We start from the raw sequence: 20,024 nt of genomic DNA, 5'->3' as shown, positions 1-20,024 counted from the left end.
CTAAAACCTCAAGCTTGTCCTAGTCTTTCTTCCTTTAATTCCCACTGGCATCCTCGTTCATCTCCATGGCTGATCCCTTTTTATGTTATATGATTTGTACTCTTAATTGCATCCTGGATTGACTGTAGCCATTACTGTTTTGATATCTTTTCGTTGGGATCCATGTACAGCCCTATGTGTGTAGTCCCCCATCTAGCAAACATTTTACATTGTAATAGAAGAAAAAACTTAAAATCTTTCTCTTTTTTCACCCCCAGATGATTCAAGTGCCGGAAAGGACAGTCCGCCCCCAGAAGGTTCAATTGCCGAATTTGAAGATCTGTCGGGAAAGCAGTGGGGTAAGTAGACTCTACTTGTTTATTTCTGCATTTGCATGCAGCGTGCTTGCACTCTGTTCTCAGTTACCCTCCGTTTGTCAGATACATTCTTAACCCAGGCATTAAGCAGGACTGTTGACTATTTTTTACTAGCTGAACTATTTTCCGAAATGTGATCTATATCTCAACTTTTAATTGTTCATGCATTCTGCTACACCCAACTAAAGACACACAGAAGTATTGGTGCAGGGATCCTCACACTTGCCCCATCCTATCGCCACGTGGAGACTCCAAATCCTTGTTTTCACCTTCAGTAGACTTTTGTGGTTGATGGTTAAGGTAATAATTGGGGTTCTAAATAATACATCTCGGCTGGATTCTTTTTTTTTGGTGGTTGGGGATAAGGAGCTGGAACTGAAGGAGGAAAACATAGCTGGCTTGGATCCTGCTAGTAGTGATTAATCCGTCCTGAAATGTCTGTGTCTCGGGCAGCTTAGGTCAAAGTGAAAGAAAGAGTCTTACCTTCTCAATATTCCACAATGAGTCTTGTTTGCTTTCCACAACACGAGATCTTTCCAGGCTTTGATACCGCAGAGAGAGACTCTTTGATTATTTGGTCCCAAAATGTGAGGAGTTTCGATGATTGGCACAGGGACCCGTTTCCAAAGTCTATATAGCCTCATCTACCTCCTTCAGCCACCGTGGTGTGCACCTAGTACTTGGGTCCTTCTCGAACACCTGCTCCTCCAGCTGTTTCCACAGGTCCCTGCTGCCCCTGTGATGCCTAATACATTTAACCAGTAGAACTTCTCTTCTCCTGGGCATTAAAAGTTCAATCTCCCAAAAATCCACATGATGTGGCTTGATCCATTAGATACTATTTGTAAATGGTCAACTGGATTAATGAATCCTTGGGTATGGTATGGTATCCAGGCCATATTCTATGATACTCTTAAATCAGACGGACACATATCCTTCACACTGAAGGTAGTGTCCGTTATCTAGAATCGAAATAGCCCTTGATATCTTAGTGAAACAACATCTTCAGACTGCCATTTAACTTTGAAATGGAGGACACATTTATTAGCCGCAATAATATGCGATAGGAGGGAAAGGTTACCTTGCATGTACTCGTAAATGGCATGCTGACATTTTGTTTGTGAAGGTTTGCAGCTTTGCTGATGGGTATTCTCCTTTCTAGCCCGTCCTAGGTTCACACAACCAGCTAAGATGCGGCGTAGGGTGATTGCCCGTCCAGTTGGAAGCTCGGTCCGCTTAAAATGTGTCGCGAGTGGGAATCCTCGGCCCGACATCACCTGGCTGAAAGATGGTAAACCTCTCACGCCTCAAGAGATGGGTGAGAACAAAAAAAAGAAGTGGACTCTGAACCTGAAGAATCTGAAGCCAGAGGACAGCGGGAAGTACACCTGCCGCGTCTCCAACAAAGTGGGTGAAATCAACGCCACATACAAAGTGGAAGTCATCCGTAAGTACCAGTGGCAGTCGCAGTAAAAGAGCACAACATTTGTCAATGAAAGCCTGCTCCTCGCAAGAGGTGATATGAGAATTGGTGGGAGAGTGTATTTGTATTTGGACTTGCGTTTTCATTATCACTCCTAGTGATCACCCTAGCTAAAATTTGGTATTTAATTCTTATACCAATTCGATCTGGTGCCTGCTCCATCATCACCTTCGCTTTCTGTTTCATGCATGTGCCTATGTATCCCTCAGTAAGACTTCATTTGTGAATATTCACAAAATTATAATTGAATACCTTTTTTGTATATCCAATTTGGTTAATATGGAAATAATTGTCCCCTGTAATTTTAGAGGGATGGCTTATTTGGAGGGTCAATTTGGAAAGGTGCATCCGTGTTTACAGGGTCACAATATTTTCCCATTCTGCTGTTTCCATGTTTGCGCTAGTCTCATATGCGGAATTCTAAGGAAGCGTGGATCTATATGGCCAATGGTAATTTTGCTTATCGTTGTTGGAGCCCATCTTGATGAAGTAAAGGTCTGCAATAGGGGTCTGCAACTTTTTGGTCACTAGATGTTTAGGACTACAATATCAATCAGCCCTAGACCGCATAGTCAATGGTGAGGGACGTGGGAGGTGTAGTCCAACATAGGCTTCAGACCTTTAGCTCAACATTAATATCTGACCACGGTATGCATATTTGCTCAAGGAAACGCTTAATGTAGGAGATAATTTAGGAGGGCTAGGAATATCAGCACAGCCAGTAGCATTATGTTTCTCTATTTAGAAGAGACACATTTTCAGGAGTATTATGGATTACACGTGATATTCCATTTGTTTTAAGTGTTGGGTAGAGCATTACACAAAGTGGTCTCCAGAGCTCAGAAGGAGCGACCACCTTAACTCTTGTGTTTGGGGTATGAGCTGTAGCATTATTTAAGACGTTAGAGTAAATGATGGTATGTAGTGTTTGGAACCTTGGACATGGAGTCCTGCTCAGTGTTGTAGATTCAACCAATCACTATAAAGGTGACTGAGCCCAGAGACGGGGAGAACTGGTCCTCACGCTCCAGTGGCAGCAGCGTCCTTGCTGTTACATTATGAACCCCATACATCCTAGACATTGTATAAGGTGCATGGTAAAAGCATCCATTTTGTTTACCATTTTTAGAAATAGGTCGGACACAATGAGATGTGGATCTGGGGACCCATTGCTGTGTTTCCGGTTACAGTAGAAGACGACTGTGGCAAAGTGGGTGCAGGTGGTCCTCCTGTGTCTGGAGGGGCCTGTGTCTGTGTTTATGCCACTGACAGATAGATGTGTGCCGTTTGGAGGACAGGAATTGGAAACACGTGTGCCCGAGGCTCGTCTTGCCATAAGAATATTTAAAACCTGCTGGACATCTGGTGCCAATAGAGAGACAGCTGTGGGGGGAGATACTAGAAACATGTGTTTACACTGAAAACAGGAGCAAGACAGGAACGTGCATCAGGCGTCATCCTAATGTCAGATGTGCCATTTTCTCCCTTCCCTGAGCAGAGCGCAACAAGGAGAGAACCGGTCCGGGACAGACTGTATCTTCTGTCCGCAAACCTGGTCTTTGGCCCTTAGCATTCAGCCTGCAGCGGGGGCAGACATGGGGATCATCGCATATTCACACATGTTCCTGCCAGTCTATAACTACTGAGCCTCGGGCTGGAGCGTGTTCTAGGCTTTATCACATTTCCTCAGCCAGATCCTGTCTGAGCCAGTGGTCTAGAGCTTCCGGTGCCCGCCTCACCTGCTTCTTTGACTCCAAATCTCAGAGCTCTGCTCTCGGCTGAATCACTCTGCTGATCCTGTATCTGGCAGGAGGCACCCATAGAAGGGCAGAGGCGCCTTTTTGAGAACACATTCTGAGAATGGCTGCAGATATAATAATAGCATCCCGGTACTCCACCGAAGAACCCGTAACGTTCCAGCCTTGATTAACTACAGAAGGGGCGGAGCCTACAATGTTTCCTTCTCAGACTTCAGGATGAGCATACTCTCCCTTTGTACCAGGTCTCGAGTCCTAAATTAACAAATTCCGGGGTGGGGGGTTAGGGGGTTGACACAGGCCTTAGGAAATGACGTCACAAGAAGTCAACAAAGGAGACATTTAAGCATGCTCTGCTACCGACCTCATCTGGCTTGTTGCTAAGTGTCGCCTTTCTATCGCGGGACCCAGGTTCGAGTCCTGCCTGCGTAAGTGTGTGTAGAGAGAGCTTACTTTTTTAAAATTCTTTAAAAACACAGGACGTCGTCTCGACTTCAGTCGTGTCTAGAATTTAAGGAGTTCCTTATTTATTCCACCTCTGCCTCCAACCCATGTGCAGTCCTGTAGTGTAAGAAATGGCATCCAGCATTCTGTTCACCAACAGAAAAGTAACGCCATTTTGTTTTCAACGAGGAAACCCTGCATTCGCACAGCACCCAAGTGAGCCTCTTTTGCATGGTTGGTTCAGTAATTTCTTTAATTTTTGTTCAGGTGGCGCTCCGTGATTTAGTTTTGCAAAAGTAATGGTAGTGAAAGATAGTATGGCACCCAATGACTTGAATAATGGATTGATTGATAAGTATATAAATATGCGGCAGTATAGGGCCAACAGATCTGCCTTGCTAGAGAACAGTGTTACCAGTGCAAAACAGTGCCTGTAATTGCGTGCTTTGCATTTTGATCACACTGAATCGATACAATGGTTGCTAGTCCCTCACTGCCTCGGGGTTATGTGATGTTATGCATTTTTGCACTGGGCCACTCGCCTCTGTAACAGCACAGAGGCTTGGTTTTATGTGCCATAAGTGAGGGGCAGAGAGTGCACCTCCCGCCACTCACTAATCCTGTCTGGGATCCAGCTTTGTGTTTGTTTTTATATATACTTTATATCAGGTGGGATTTCTCTTTAGCTGCCTCTGTATTAAGTTGTTCTGTCCTTTTTGTTTTTGGTTAGACTATTTTTAACGGTTTGTCTTGCATGCTTTCCTATTAAACCACTTTCTCAATTATGTACTTTTGTATTTAAGTTCTATTATTTTTAATTTGTTGGTTTTGTGCTAAAGGGTAACTGGACTCACAAGAAATGCACCAATATCTGTAACAATTTTCTTTTTCTTTGCTAGAGAGGACGAGGTCCAAGCCCATTCTGACCGGTACCCATCCCGTCAACACGACGGTAGATTGGGGTGGGACAACATCGTTCCAGTGCAAGGTTCGCAGCGACGTGAAGCCGGTCATCCAGTGGCTCAAGCGAGTGGAATATGGCACAGAAAACAAGTACAATTCCACCATCGATGTTGGAGGGCAGAAGTTTGTTGTGCTGCCCACCGGTGAGGTCTGGTCTCGACCTGACGGCTCCTACCTCAACAAACTGATGATCACGAGGGCAAAAGAGGAAGACGCTGGCATGTACATTTGCCTTGGAGCCAACACTATGGGTTACAGCTTTAGAAGTGCCTTCTTGACAGTGCTACCAGGTGAGCATCACTCGGCTTATGTAATTATCTGTGTCAGTGTAAATGTACATCGTGTTACTCGACTATCAAGGTCAAGTTCAAGTATGGACACTAATTGTCGTTTGAATCATTTAAATATTGGTTTTAACCCATCTATAAATATATATATATATATATATATATATATATATATATATGTGTGAAAGTGTGTTTGTATGTTCGGGTTTGGCTCAAGTCCCATATCAGTTTGTGGGCTGACATTTTGGCCCACGGTCGGCATACCCGTCTGGGGTGTATTGATGATGGTGAAATTTGACCAAACCTATCGGTATAGGTGGTTTTGGGAGATTGACGATTTTGAGATTGTTGCTTCCAGCCCCACAACAGTTGGAGGGCTTGAATTTTGGCCAGAGGTCGGCGTACCAGTCTGGGGTGTACTGGCAATGGTGAATTCTGACCAACCCCATCCATTCGCCCTGTACTGGGCGGGGTCTGACCCTGTGCTATCAGTATAGGCAATTTCGGGTGATTGCGATTGTGATTATCCCAAAAATAGGAAGTTAGGACACAAGGTTGGCATACCATTCAGGGGTGTACTGTACCTGCGATACTGATTTGACCAACCCCACCCATTAGCCTCTGCACAGAGGTGGAGTAGGGCCCTGCCCTGTGCTATCAATATAGGCGATTCCGGGAGATTGCCAATTTTGCAATTTAAAAAAAAAAAGAAGTTATGTCACAATGAAACATACACAAGGCTATAGTAGACCCCCACGTGCATATCCAGGCAACGGCGGGTGGTACCGCTAGTCCTAAACAATTGAACACTTATGGAGGTGATTCGCATGTGGATTAAAAGTGAGCTGAAAAGTGTCACAATTTTCTGTAGTTCAGATTGCATTAGCTCAAACCAGTTGACCAGTTGTTGCTCCCATAAAAATGCCAGGATCACATTCTTCCCACTTTTACTTAAACACCACTGTCCCAGAATTCAGAACCATTAGAGCCATCCCCACATTTCAGTTTGAGCCAGGTTAGGCTAGGTCCACTCCTCCTAGTATTGCATTCAATCAAGGTTTAAAGGTTTCAAATCATTTTGCATTTCATCTCCAAATGGTCAATAGTACGGTTGCCGATGTGGGCCGTTCTACCCCAATGCCGGGATCGGCTTGTGTCTGATTCGCGCAGACCTGCCCATTGTTGCTCAAGTACCCGATGCATTTATTTTGCCAACATGATGTGGTCACCCGACGCTTGTCATCGTCCCACTTTTGTTTATTTGTGATTAATAATGTGCCACATGCAAAGGTGTTTGGTTCAGCGTGCAGGAAATATAAATATTACTATAAGGTGCCAAACTGGCAGAATGCTATATTTACTTCTCAAGATATTCCTCTGTTATGCTTCCTAAATTATATTTTCAATTATCCAGCAGTTTACACCTGCAACAGCAACATCTGACTCCGGGTGTGCTAAAGGTTACCCGAGGAAATGTATTGGCCAATTTTGCAAAATCCTTAATCCCTGCGGATTACATTTTTTATTTACACTTCTGGTGCCGCGCATCTCGTATCTGTTAGGGTAAACATATACCCTGCAGGCCTTATATTTGCAAACTCATTCATATTTGCTCAGAACAGCCAATCGAGTGCAATTTCATGTAAAGCTTTCTAGAATGCCATGTGTTGGAGGGATGTCTTGCTATGTACTGCTTACCCCATCATCCAAGAGTCCCCCGTGCAGGTGACCTCCGGCCCACCCATTGCAGTGTATGGTGGGACATGGAAGTGAAACCTCGCTCAACCTAGAGCTACTGGCAGCTTTGGTTACACTGTTCCCAGTCCCCAGGAGCAAGGATTTCTAAAGCTGAAGTGTGATCATTAACAATTTGCTTAATATCTGAGCAAAGTGTGTGTGCCCGGCCTGCCTGGTGATTTAGGCTCTGGTAGCAAACTTTGATAAATCTACACGCACAACCCTTGTCACTGTGCCTAAACTGGGGGTATCCTTGCATTGCATGGACTACAACCCTAGCTAAGATTGTGATGCAGTACTCCAACCACTTGGAGATGCTCTTAAACTCGTGCATCGGGGAATACATCTGCTGTTCTCTGGTCTGCTGCTCCCATTCATTCATGCATTTGCTCAGTACTTGTATCTAGTGAACACTAAACCTATTTGTCTTCTGCTACGCGTACCGGTTTGCAAAAGCAGCCTTTTACTTTAACAGAAAAGCCACTGAGCTCTCATTTGCTCCCAACCTCAGTCACTGGGGTAAAACTGGCATGTGATGCATAAGCTTTCAAACATGATCACTTTCATGCTGACCTACCTATAATTTGAGCAAGCCCGGTTTGCTTGACTTCTTATCCTTTTTGCAGAAAAATAATGGATTTTATTTATTTATTTTATAACGTACCTGGGTTTGGTTTCTAATCCCGGATGCGGAATACGAACCGGGTCTCGCTTCCAAGGCCAGCGCATTGCCCCTGTGCTATCCTCCGTTGGGGCTCACCTGTTGCATTCCCTATTAGACGAGAAGCAAGACCCGTGCACGTTGCGTTTGCTCAATTATTTGCACCGGATCAAATATTGGTTAATCTGGCACCAGGTTTTCCAAATTTATTCGAGTTTCGATGGAGATGTAGAAATACGAGAACTTGCATTGATAATCCACCAAAATCAGAGAGTAGGCGACCAACTTCATCTGTATATTTATTACAAAAATGTCACATCTCAATACCAACTAGTTTTATCACATTTTAAAACGCAGTGACGTCCAGGCACCATTTGGTGAAATACCGTGAAGTGTCATTAACTAAAAAGTCTACTCAATGTTTCTCTTTTAAATTTGTTACAACCCTTACTTAATACTTTTGGGAGTTTTAATGAATCTATTGGATTTTGAAATCTTGTATAAGCCACAGATGGTCCAGCGATCCATTGGCAGAGAGGCCGCCATGCTGCCCCAACTCTGCTATGTGGGTCTGTGGCACTTGGTGTGACTTGATATTCAACTTGATATTCAAGTTCTCCGGTGTATTGTTCTCAACAAAATGAAAACCAAGGGTTTCTTTCTTAAGGAGACTTTAAAGACTAAACAATGTAGTGCTAATGTAAATGTTACAGTATCTTATTTGACTAGCCAATGTCATGTGGCCGCCTTGCTGAGTAGAAAATATTGATATAATCCCACCATGAACCTCTTGGCACCATGCAAGGCCCTTTCACACGAAGAAACCTCTCGCCGTGCCAGAAAAAGTACAATGTAGACTCAGAATTGCGCAATTTCAGAGAACATTATTTCTCTGCTGTTTAAAATGACTTGTTTTAAGAGGTGTCCTTTAGCGTTGCTGTAGAGTTGCAGGGCGGTCCGTAGGCTTTGGGGGTTGGAAGGCCTCGAGCAGAAAAGACGTCTGGATGCCTGGGAGCCCTTGTACCCGTGCAGTGTTTCCCATGAGTGTATGTCCTGTAGGTGGAACCATGTATCAGTGCTGTACATCACACACTGCAAAAATAATGTACATGAAAAAGAACAACTAATAAAGGCCACCTTCTGAGAACGTTGTGTTCTCTAATATCTGAGGTATATTTCAATTGAGTTGACGTGCATGCCAGGAATCTAGCCGCAGGTATGTCTTGCTTACTAGATGCAAGTACACTGGGTGGCATCTTGCGGTGGACAGAATAGTCTCGTATTGATGATGCATCATTTTTATGGACAAGGCCTCACTGAGTTTTCCACGAGTACATCAAAAATAGTTTGGAAGAAGTCTGCTCATGAGCAGAACCTGATTTTCCTAAGGCCATAGTAGCCTTTGTTGCGAGCCTTGAAACCTTCATTGTGCACTATGACCCATTCCGGTTTAATGTTTATGTATTTCCCTCTTCTTTTTCTGGTCCTATTCCTTTGCCATACCATTGGTGTGCTGCCATCCTTTGGGCTTGAGTGTGCCGTAGTAAGTGTTGTGTGCTTTGTTGAGCTTGATCAGGCGTTCCTTGGATGATGAAGTGGTGAATCACCTATAGGATCGCTTCGCGTGGACTCCTGTCTGCCCTGCCCCGCTGGGTGTCATGCCTGTGCTTTCTTCTTTGCCATCTGTGGTGGAAGCGGATAAAAGATTTAGCAATAGGCTTTTGATGGCAAGAGCAGTGGTTTTTCCACAGAGTTCCTTACAAGGTTCCTATGAGGAAAGCCAGTTTGTCTAGGCTTCACGCAAGCTTGGAAAGGTTTGGGCAAATCCAGGTGGTGGGAGGGTGACCTGCTAATCTTAGGATAGAAGTTTCCAATCATTGATTTTTCGGGACCATAGGACACCACTTCCTTTCGAATGACCACGCCTGCAACCGGAGCTGCCACTGTTACATTTGGCACTGGAACCTTCTCCACTGCAGTGGTCCTGATGGATGCCAAAATCTGATTTTACAATGTCCTGTCTTATTCCATCAATTCAATCCACTGTGGTGGTTTGGGCTCACACCTCACGCCACACACACTCCGATCACACACTCCTAATCGCAGTTCAGGAATGCTGCCTTGCTTTATCGGCACTTTCTGGATTAATTAGTCCAACTTGCGGAATTCCCCAAGAAGTGTGCTTATGCGCTCTCATTGCCCATTGTATGTCATAAAGAAACTGGAGAGCACATATGTATGCCTCAAAGGGCACCTTGGCACTTTGCTACATGGCCACATCTTGCTAGAAATCTTGTCTTCAAGACTGTCTTTCGTACATTTTGAATAGACTATGCACAAATCGTTGCAATTCTATAGAGAAATGTGCAAAATATTTTGCTGCCGATATAATGGGGGGGATTAATCTGTAGAGTGGTGCACTAAGTCTCCTAAAAACCCCTGGTAAGCAGCAGCGCCAGCAATCGGAGGTGTTCCCCTTGCCCCTGTCCAAAAGATTCAATTACTGAGAGTTGTGCTGACGCTTGCGCTACACATTTACATAAAAAAATTCTTTCAAATTAAGGTTCACGCTTTATAATTGCACATGCATAGTGTCTTTTTTATTTGTTTGTGCTCTGTGACAGCCGACACGTGTTTTGACCTCAGATCTTCCTCAAGGCACTTGTTTCACTGCATGTATATTCCACAAGAGTGGGCGCTAAACGGTTCCATGTGTTGTATCCCCACAAAAATATCACCATACAAAAATATCCCCATAGTTTTGCGACGATATTAAGCTATGGAACCAAATTATCCCCACTAATAATATTGCCTATGGCCTTACCCCACAACCATATATATATATGGTGATATTATTGGTGGGGGTAATATCACCTGATACCTGCTAAACTCCTTGCAAATCGCAGTTTCCTGCTTTGTGTCTGGCTGCTGTTAGCCTGGCTTCCCCTGCTATACTGTGGCGTGTATACCCGGACCGTTTAAACCTTTTCAATTCGGAAGGTGGCACCAGGGGAACTCCCATAAGGACGTTGGTTCTCACCATTAAGGTATGACTGCCTTGAGGCTTTTGAGAAAAGTTGAAACGGTCCGGGTATACACACCGCAGTACGAGATAATAGGGGACTCTCGGCTAACAGCAGCCAGAAACAAAATGGGAAACGATTTGCAAGAAGTTTAGTGCCCACTCTTGGGGAATACAGATGCAGTGAAACAAGTACTTTGAGGACGACCTGAGGTCGAAACATGTGTCGGCTGTCGCAGAGCACAAGAATAAAAGACACTATGCATGTGCACTTATAAAGCCTGAACCTTAATTTGAAAGAATTTAAATGTAAAGGTGTATTGAAAGCGACAGCACAACTATCAGTACTTGAATATTTTGCCGCAGAGAGTCCAATTTGGACTTGCAGATCTGCCCAAGCAGAGGGCCAGCACATGGACTTCCAAGCTGTCGAGGCAGGAGCGGTGTACGTGTGACGTTCACCACATCCCGCCTTGCAGTCTGCACAGGAAAGCTAGACTCCCCACGGAGCGGTGGTGTTATGAAACGATGCATGGCCTAACATAGTTCAACCACCGATGGCAGGGAAAGGCAAACACACGTGGGGCTCGCACCTCACCCTTCCACGCATGAAAGCTGTTTGGTTGTCCTCTAAGGCCTTGAAGGCACAACAAAAGCAAGGCCCAACTTACTGGCTCCTCTTGCACTTGGCAGGGACCTGGTCTGAAAAATACTGAACAAAAGCCAGTCTTGTGCACGACATCTGTTTTGAATCATACTTGCCTGTTTTCAACTAACTGACTTTTATTTTTTCTTTTTTTCCTTTTCTTTTCAAATCTCTCAAACACGATGGACAGATCCCAAGCCTCCGATTGCACCTGTGGGATCGTCCAATAGCAGTCTCCCGTGGCCGGTGATCATCGGGATCCCTGCTGGAGCCGTCTTCATCTTTGGAACTATCCTGCTCTGGCTCTGCCAGACCAAGAAGAAACCATGCTCGCCGCCTCCCGCCGCAGCCACCGTACACCGGCAACCGCCGAGAGACCGGGTCTGCCTGCCCCAGGCACCCGACAAAGACTGTTTATCCTCCATAAACTATGAGGAATATGTTGCCCAGCAACAACATTTGCTAGCCCAAGGAACTTCCCTAGCACCGGGCATAGTGTCTAAAATGTACCCGAAGCTTTACACAGACATTCACACTCATACACACTCGCACGTGGAAGGCAAGGTCCACCAACACCAGCACATCCATTACCAGTGCTGAGCGCCGGCTAGGCCGCTGGCGCGCGCGTGCTTCTTCAATGGTACCTCAGAGACTGCTGGGTTCAGCTTACACTGCCAGTGGAAGTCGGCCAACAGGAAATCCATGACACAATTGGACCTTCCAGAGAGGATTGGAAATATGAAGGAATAAGGAGGCTGATACTGCTATGTTGAAGACTTGAGACTTCTTGTGTGTCTTTTAGTGTTGAGTTTTTGGGATGGTGATGGGAATGGCTGCATATTCCTCCCAGCAGTAGCCCAGAGAAGAGGACTGGAGATAATTGTATTTTTTTCTGTTCCAGCAGGCACTTCTCTTTTTACCCCACCGCTCCCCAGCTGTTTGGGGGCAGACACCTCTTGGGGATTTTGCTCAACATTGTTTTTCTTGAAAATGTTAAAATGCATGCGGTGCATTGCCATGGAGAAATTATGGAAGCGCTGCTGCCAGCCTTTCCAAAGGGATGGCATGTCTGTGGACTAAGGGCATGTGGAGACATCAGTCTCAATGTTTGCTTTATTGGGAAGGATTGTGGTGGTGTTATTTCAGACAAGCTGTACTACCGGAGGGGGCATTCTTATCGATCATGATATCTCATCAAATAACAAGGAAAGAGCAGAACAATGCTGAATACCTCTGTTTCTGTGTGTCTGTATAAACGTGTACACATACGGATAGATTTATGTCTATTGCTCGAATTTAATTGCTTATATTTATTTACCCCTTTTTTTTAAACTATGGATTGCTGTGAGAATACCCACACAGCCCCCCAATGCCCCTGCCGGCCCCCTTCTCCCCATCAATATTGTCTGACCCCCAAACCACCATCTGCAGTTTGGTCATAAAAATGTTTTTTTTTTTAAAGTGTGATCATTTGGGGTCGAGCAATAGACCTAATTCCTACACACAAGCACATGTAGATGAATACTAATTTGAATAAACATGTAGATCTATATGCATGTCTAAAGGGATATAGGCATGGATTTGTTTATAGCGAATGTGTATGCGTGTGTGTATCTATGTATGTTTCTATGTATATTATGTACACACACACACATGTATGCTATATGATGGGCAATATGGGTATCCTAGTGTTATGCTCCTATAACACCTTCTTAGGGTTCTGATGACATTGGCCAAGTTCAGCCTTTTCAGGGTCTTCATGTAATCAACCAGAACCTCTCAACGGCATAAGTAGACTACACCACGCGGGTCTTTGTCAGGTATGCATCCCTCTCAAAGCTCACTTTGTTGGCCGGACGAATAGTTCAAAATCCAGTCTGCCTTTCGGAAAGACCAACCGATATTTAAATAATGTCCACTGAAATGTATTACATGGACTTTTTCTTTATGCATATTCAATGTGGATACCATGAAAACTTGGACTGGATTATGTTCTGTGGGAGGTCGAAGACTAACCCACAGAAAAGGATTGTATGGTTGAGTTGGTGCAGATGCCACATTAAAGCCTAGATTAGCAGAATTCACTGCTAAATTGGCACTGCCTTATGTCTCCATAGGTGACGCTTTTTCAGATCACGCAAACCATCTGACTGTGCCGCGTCACCCGAATAGTGCCTCTGTTGACTGAAAGACATTTCAAATATAAAAAGTAATAATTCTATATAGATTTTAAATAAAAGACACATATATTTAATTTATTTTGATAAACAGAAAAAATATATAATATTTTCATCGCAACAGGCATTTCTAGATCTTTTTTTAATTGAACAATAAAGAATGTCGGGTTCTTACAGGTGCCGTGCTCCTACTCCGAGCAGCGTAGCGTACTCATTACGTCTTTATTGCATCAGCCGCCAAGTCATATATTTCTGTACTTTAAGATATACTTGTGTAATTATTGTATTCTTTGTATTGACAATCTTGTACAGCCAGTCCCTTACTGTTAAGGTGAAAGCTTTATCAAACATTTACAAAAGAGCAGCAAAAGTTTAGCCATTTTGTAAACTTTAAGAAACATGGTTGCTAGGAATAGGAAAAGTGTGAATGGGCTCGCTCATGCGTGTGTGTGCGTGTGTGTGTGTGTGTGTGTGTGTGTATGGGGGTTTGAATGAAATTACCTCTTCATAAGAGATCACTAACACATACATACAGATTTGTACATGTATAAATATACTGGATATATATATTGTACATATACATACATATATATATTTAGGCAGCTGCCCGTTCTGTGTTCTTTTTGCTCTATTAACTATGAATATGTGAAAGAAGCCCAGCTCTAGCACCTGCTGAATGGATCGGTCTACTGGATACACTATTTGAAGCCGAAGCTCGTCCTCTATGGACACTATCGAGCTGCGGCGATTGGGCATTCCCGTCATAATCAGGGGTGGAAACTCCATTGTCAATATCGCTATCCCGGGCACTGCGGTCACCGAGCACGGTAGGCCGTTCCCACTTGCATTTAGAATGTTTGTTTTCTTCTGCCAGCAATGGCCAAGCAAATTCCAAACACATGGGCTGAGAAACTGTTTATAAGATATTTTATTTTTGCTAAAGACTTCTGGAAAAAAAGGAACTTTTGTACATGTTTGAGCAATTTTGGTTACCATACGGCACAAAATGCCTGATAATACTTCCACTTTAACTGCATTGTGTTTCCCCTTTGCATTTAGTTGTGTACACCTGTATATTATCATTTCTCCTTGTATAAAGCCTTGTACATGTGATATTGCCATGCTTAGTTTTTATGGAAACTATAAAGCGTTCTCAAAGCTTCTGTGTGTGTTCATTTAAGCTAACGTGTCCTTATGTGCTGCCATTTAAGGATGTTGAACATTATCTGTTGTGCATCTCCATTGACGCACATGTCTACCACTGTGGCGACCAGATGGTGTGGAATGTCTGTACGCTATCATCTACGTTCACAACACTTGGCTATCCAATAGTATAAATGTTAATGTTGTCTCCTGTGCCCAGAGCAGTGGTATCACGCTGCATACTTTATTAAAAAACCTTGGCAGTAATCATGTGTGGCACCTTGAAGGATAGCATTCCGGCATCTGTGCTTGTAAAGTGTACTGTTGACCACATTGAGTGGCCTTCTAATGCTGAAAGGAACTGCTGGTGTTATATGTATTTCATCTACAAGCCAGTTAGATGGAAGAAACACCAAGGTTTTGAGATGCGCCGAAAAACACAAATAGTGCTCATTACTTATGATCAATCAATAAAAAATAAAATAAAGTGAATAAATGGTCTTGCATTACCCTAATGTATACCAGTAGGGCATCCCACTGTCTTGTCACTCCATGAGTAAAAGAGCTTCTTCTCAGTGTTGGCCCTTTCAATGTAGGTACCTTTAGCAAACTCAACTGAGATTGCCAGATCATATACTATTTCTTTGTATTGTAAGTGGTTTCAACCCAGCATTCCACCTGAGTCAATGCCTAGTATGGGATGCCCAATTGAAACCCTTATTTACATATTTTTATGTCAAAAGTTCTTTTATTTCTGGATGATGTACCCTTATATAACGCCCCTCTCTTTGAATCCCCCCGGTCTCACTGAACCAAGAAATAGGTTTGTTTTGCAAAGTTAAAAGATATATTTGAAGAATTGAACAATATATATATCACACTTTTATGAATATGAACAATATCTGAATATTACACTTATGAATATTTCTACAATGAGCAGCAATGGGTAGTATTACAATAATCAACAATCTCTTTAATCGATTAGGAGCAGGAATAGGAAGAATAAGGTAGCAGAGAATAAAACTTTGGGTGGGTTCAATGAAATGCAATGATATGAAATTAATGCAACACAGAAATGAAACTTGATATGAATTTAACCAAAGACAATGTAATCACTCTTTCCCCCTGATGCTACTGACTCCCCCCCCCCAATATGCAATATGAAGAGATGGAATGTGGGCACACAGGTTTCAGGAATAACAATCAACCATTGCAGTTTCAATCCCGATTCCCCCCAGGAAGCTTAGAGAGAACAGGAATGATTTTACAACAGGTCAAATGCTTTTAAATGTGATTTGAAATGAAGGGGAAAAATGCTAACAATGATTTGAATTTGCTAAATGGGATTCAGAACTAGTGAGAGCCTCGTTGGATAGGTTCAGGTAGACACTAGCAATGATTGTTGAATGATTAGCAGATGGAAAACGAAATTCAGAAGTTGAAAGCAAGAAATAGCTGTTTTTACATCTGGTGAAATTGAGCCAAATGCAAAATCGCGGCTAACGTTTCAGCACACGAAAAATGCGATTACAGCAGAACTCTAAGGAGTGGGAATGCGGTTCTTAGCTCGTTTGAAAGCTGATGATGTTAGCTTCGAAATTACATTTACATTTCGTCCTAGCACGGTTCAGAAGTTACAGAGGTTTTAGTAAAGGTCGATTTTTCTTAAGAGTCAAGATTTTACAAATCGGAGATTGCGCTTTTGAAGATTTACCAACAAGGATGGGCTTATACTAAGGGGCTATGAAGATGCAAGATACCCAACAGTCAGCCACCAGAACAGGGCGCCTCCACTTCGACTTTTGTCCTCCAGGACACTTGACTTTCTTCAGAAAAATATAAGCGCACAGATGATTATCACTACAATTATCACAGAATTATGTGGATGGGAGAAGAATTCAGGTTAGACAAGAGATTCTACAATGCAGTCTTGGTTATGTTGGGAATGGGTTGGATTGGATTACTTAATACTAAGAGGTTGGCTATGGACAGTTCTACGCTAAATACTGACAACTATGGTTTGGAATGGTCCCGTCAAAGATCTGGTGAAAGGTTTGGCTGTAATTTGCTCGCCACCGGACAGGTCTCAGGCGCTTAGTTCTGCTCTCAGCAAGGCACTCTGGTCTGCACGGCCTCTTGAACTGGATCTGACGGGTTGGTTCTGGGTACAGCTCTGCTCTACTGATCTGGATCTCGGAGGTTCTAGCAAGGGTTCTTAGCCAGAAGCAGCCAAAACAGCACAGCCAGGCTGTTGAATGGGTTAGGCCCCGTGGAAGTTTAGGGGTTAAAATCAGGTTGCAAGATTTTAAAGGCCCGCTGAGAAGGGTTCAGCTTTTTGGGTTGGGACTCTGCTTCAGGGTTCTGGAGTCTGGATATGGGTTCTGGATTCTGGATCTTCCTTCAGAGTGCTTCGCCAGTCGAACAGTGATGGGTGTATGTGTGTGTCTTGCCTGTCCTCAGCAGTCCCTATTTATCCATTTCCCAGGCTGATTATACTATGCCAAACCCTCTAAGAATCTGGTAGGTCAGAGAATTCCCTCTCCCCTGATTTAATAAGGAACAGAGTGTCATGATGTGTCAGAGTGACACTGTGTTTATGGTCCAAAGAAAAATCCTCACAGTTGCTTCTGTTCCAGAAAATCTATTTTTCCTAAAAAACATATTCACAATATCCCCAACTTGTTAAAATTACATATACACATCGCAGGTTAATTAAGGCACGTCTCTGTTCAAGTCCCATCTTCATAAGAGTTTTGGTTCACAAATGACAATTCTTTGAGCTTTTGGTTGGTTTCTCAATGTTAAATCTATACAAATTTTTCCCCATGCCTGCACATACCATCTGGACATATTCCTGTAAATTTTCATATTTTTCACATAATCACAACTGCTACAAAGTCCACATTTTGATAGTTCAGTCTCTGAACATCGCAACAATTCCAGAGTAGTTTCTACTTGTGAGCAATGTTTTCATTTTAATAATCTCTAAATTCCATGTTTGCCAGTTCGGCACAATTCTTTTATAAGTCTTTTCGAAAGCAATATTTTCTGTGCTCTCTGAATACACACAATGGTTTGTCTCCGCCTCCAAGGTCTTGGCTGGCCTAGAGAGTCACATGGGCTTCTTCCTGCCAGGGCTGGATCAGTTCACAACTAATTAGCATTTCCATTCAGTTCCTTTGTCTGCTAGCAGAACAACAGGCCAAAGACCCCATCCCAGTTCCTTTCACACCAGCCTGCCAGTTTCTTAGCAGAGAGCAGGGGGAAAGATTCCTTTTTTGGGTAAAAGGGTGTGGAATGTCTTTGAAGCCCCGTGTAGTTGGCTTTAATTCACTTTGAAAACCAAGTTTAACAGTGTTATCCTAAAATACAAATTACATTTTTAACAAATAACTACAAATCTCTTAATTTCAGCCTTCTTAAATACAGGCGGCCATTCCTGATGTTTCTGATGCAAGCAATGCACAGTGATGTTGAAGGACATGGACTAGTGGTGTTAAAACATCCCACAGTATGCTTTAATTGATCTGTGATTGGCTCTTTGGGGGGAGGGTTGAGGGCTGTCATGGGGCCTCCCAGCCAACCAGGAAGCTTTGGAGCTGGGCTATTCTTCATGGTATTCACACATTACGAGCCTTATCAGAAGCAGGGAGCTTCCACCTTCCCGCCTGGGAAGTTACCCCCTCTCTCACCTTGCACCCCTATCTCCTTGCCCCTTCACCACTCAACCCCCTGCCCCGCTTAGCTGCGTGTGTGCCATAAGATATACTGGGTACCCAGATAGAAACTGTTCCCATAATGATCTCAAATGGACACTATTGGGGTGTAGTCACTTGAAATTTACACTGAAATTTCGGACAGAAAAAATGCTAAGTATTAGACAACATGCAAATGTTTGCTAGCCTTAAAGTGTTCATTTTGAGGGTCAATTTACACATTTGCATGCGGTCGGTTGCTATACTTCAAAGTGCAATGCGTGATCATTGCAATGTTTTCAATAAAATATGATGCACGACCCGATTCCTTCGATGAATGTGGGTCGTTGTCATGTCAGCAAGCTAAAACCACACATGGAACTGGTCTTAATTTGCTATGCTTGTGAACCTGGGTTCTAGCCATTTTATAGCATTTTAGCAGATCTACAGGCAGGTGCAAGGATTTCTGCTGCAGCAGGCGAAGTGCTTCTATAACTCTTCGCACCCCAGTACAATATGACTAGGTTTTGTTTTTGGGGAAAAGCCTGCACCTCATAGCAGCCTTCTATCGGTACACCGGACAACCCTTTTAGAATTGCTGTACTGTAGTACGGATCCTGCATCTTTACCCCCGATGCAGTGACTTGTTGCACCCATTCGAAGTGTCGCCCCTAGCTCTGGCAGGGGTCCTATGCAGGGCTCAAGTCGAGGGTACACGCGGGGGGGAGTCCCCCCACTTTTTTCAGAGGGTTGACTCGGTCCCCCTTAGCTAAAATGAGAAACATTGAATGCTCTCTTTGAATTCATGAATTAAAGCCGAACCACAGTCATCAGGTTTGCAGGCCTGACACTTCACCACTGCACTATGTGAACCGATGAAAAATAACTAGCAACTAAAGGTGAAATGTCCCATTTGGTCCTGCAAGTTCCCAGGAAAACATTTGTATTGATTCTTGGAGTTTATAACATGCACACCTTTTAACGTTTTCAAAAACACTTTTAGAAGAACATATCCTCCCTCGGTTTAGTGTGTGTGTTGATTTTATGAAAGGCAAATGCCGTTTGTCCTGTGCAATTTGGGTGGTTATGCAAAGCCAATTTAATGAAGTGTGCATATTTCACCTTGATATGCTAATTTCTGGTGATGTCATATCCCATTGCATTTGTTGTTGAGTTCCCCCACTTCAATTTTTAGGACTTGACCCCCGGTCGTATGTAAGCTTTGTGCTGGGTACAAGCCTTCATAGAGCTTGCCTGCAAAATCCAAGGACCTAACTAGCTCTTTGGGGCTTTTGGTCATTTCAAAAACCTAATGCTTCTCTAGGGTAATGGCATTTAAGCAAAATCTTTCATCCATGTTCTTTGCAAGTAGGAAACTGCGCATGCAAACTGAAGTATGTTAGAATAGGCAATTAGTCCAAAGATATGAATGAGAAAGTTGGAGGCAATTTAAAGTCCGGTTTCTTCTTTATAACGTAAACAAATTCTTTAAGTACGCACAAATGGCTCTTGGGTCAAGAACATGATCTTAACATGTTCACAACGGAAGGATGTGCGAATGAGGAGCCTTCATTACACAGCAAGAAGCCCCTAAGAATGTTTGTGTGTCTGGGAGCTGAGTTTCGGATCAGTGTTCCTTCAGTCAATGTGTAC

At 43.4% G+C, this 20,024-nt stretch overlaps 1 protein-coding gene across 1 annotated transcript in view; it reads left to right on the top strand.

Annotated features, from left to right (window-relative positions):
- Positions 1 to 14,694, top strand: part of FGFRL1 (fibroblast growth factor receptor like 1) — a 348,512-nt gene extending 333,818 nt beyond the window's left edge. The window contains exons 3-6 of the mRNA XM_069632169.1: positions 258 to 338; positions 1,519 to 1,803; positions 4,940 to 5,293; positions 11,547 to 14,694. Of these exons, the coding sequence (XP_069488270.1) occupies positions 258 to 338; positions 1,519 to 1,803; positions 4,940 to 5,293; positions 11,547 to 11,956 (1,130 nt within the window). The 3' untranslated portion in view covers positions 11,957 to 14,694. The remainder of the gene's footprint in view (positions 1 to 257; positions 339 to 1,518; positions 1,804 to 4,939; positions 5,294 to 11,546) is intronic.
- The last annotated feature ends 5,330 nt before the right edge of the window (positions 14,695 to 20,024 follow it).

Source organism: Ambystoma mexicanum, chromosome 6q (assembly GCF_040938575.1).
Source record: "Ambystoma mexicanum isolate Mex_15411 chromosome 6q, UKY_AmexF1_1, whole genome shotgun sequence".
Classification (NCBI taxonomy): domain Eukaryota; kingdom Metazoa; phylum Chordata; class Amphibia; order Caudata; family Ambystomatidae; genus Ambystoma; species Ambystoma mexicanum.
This window is presented reverse-complemented; position numbering and strand designations above follow the sequence as displayed.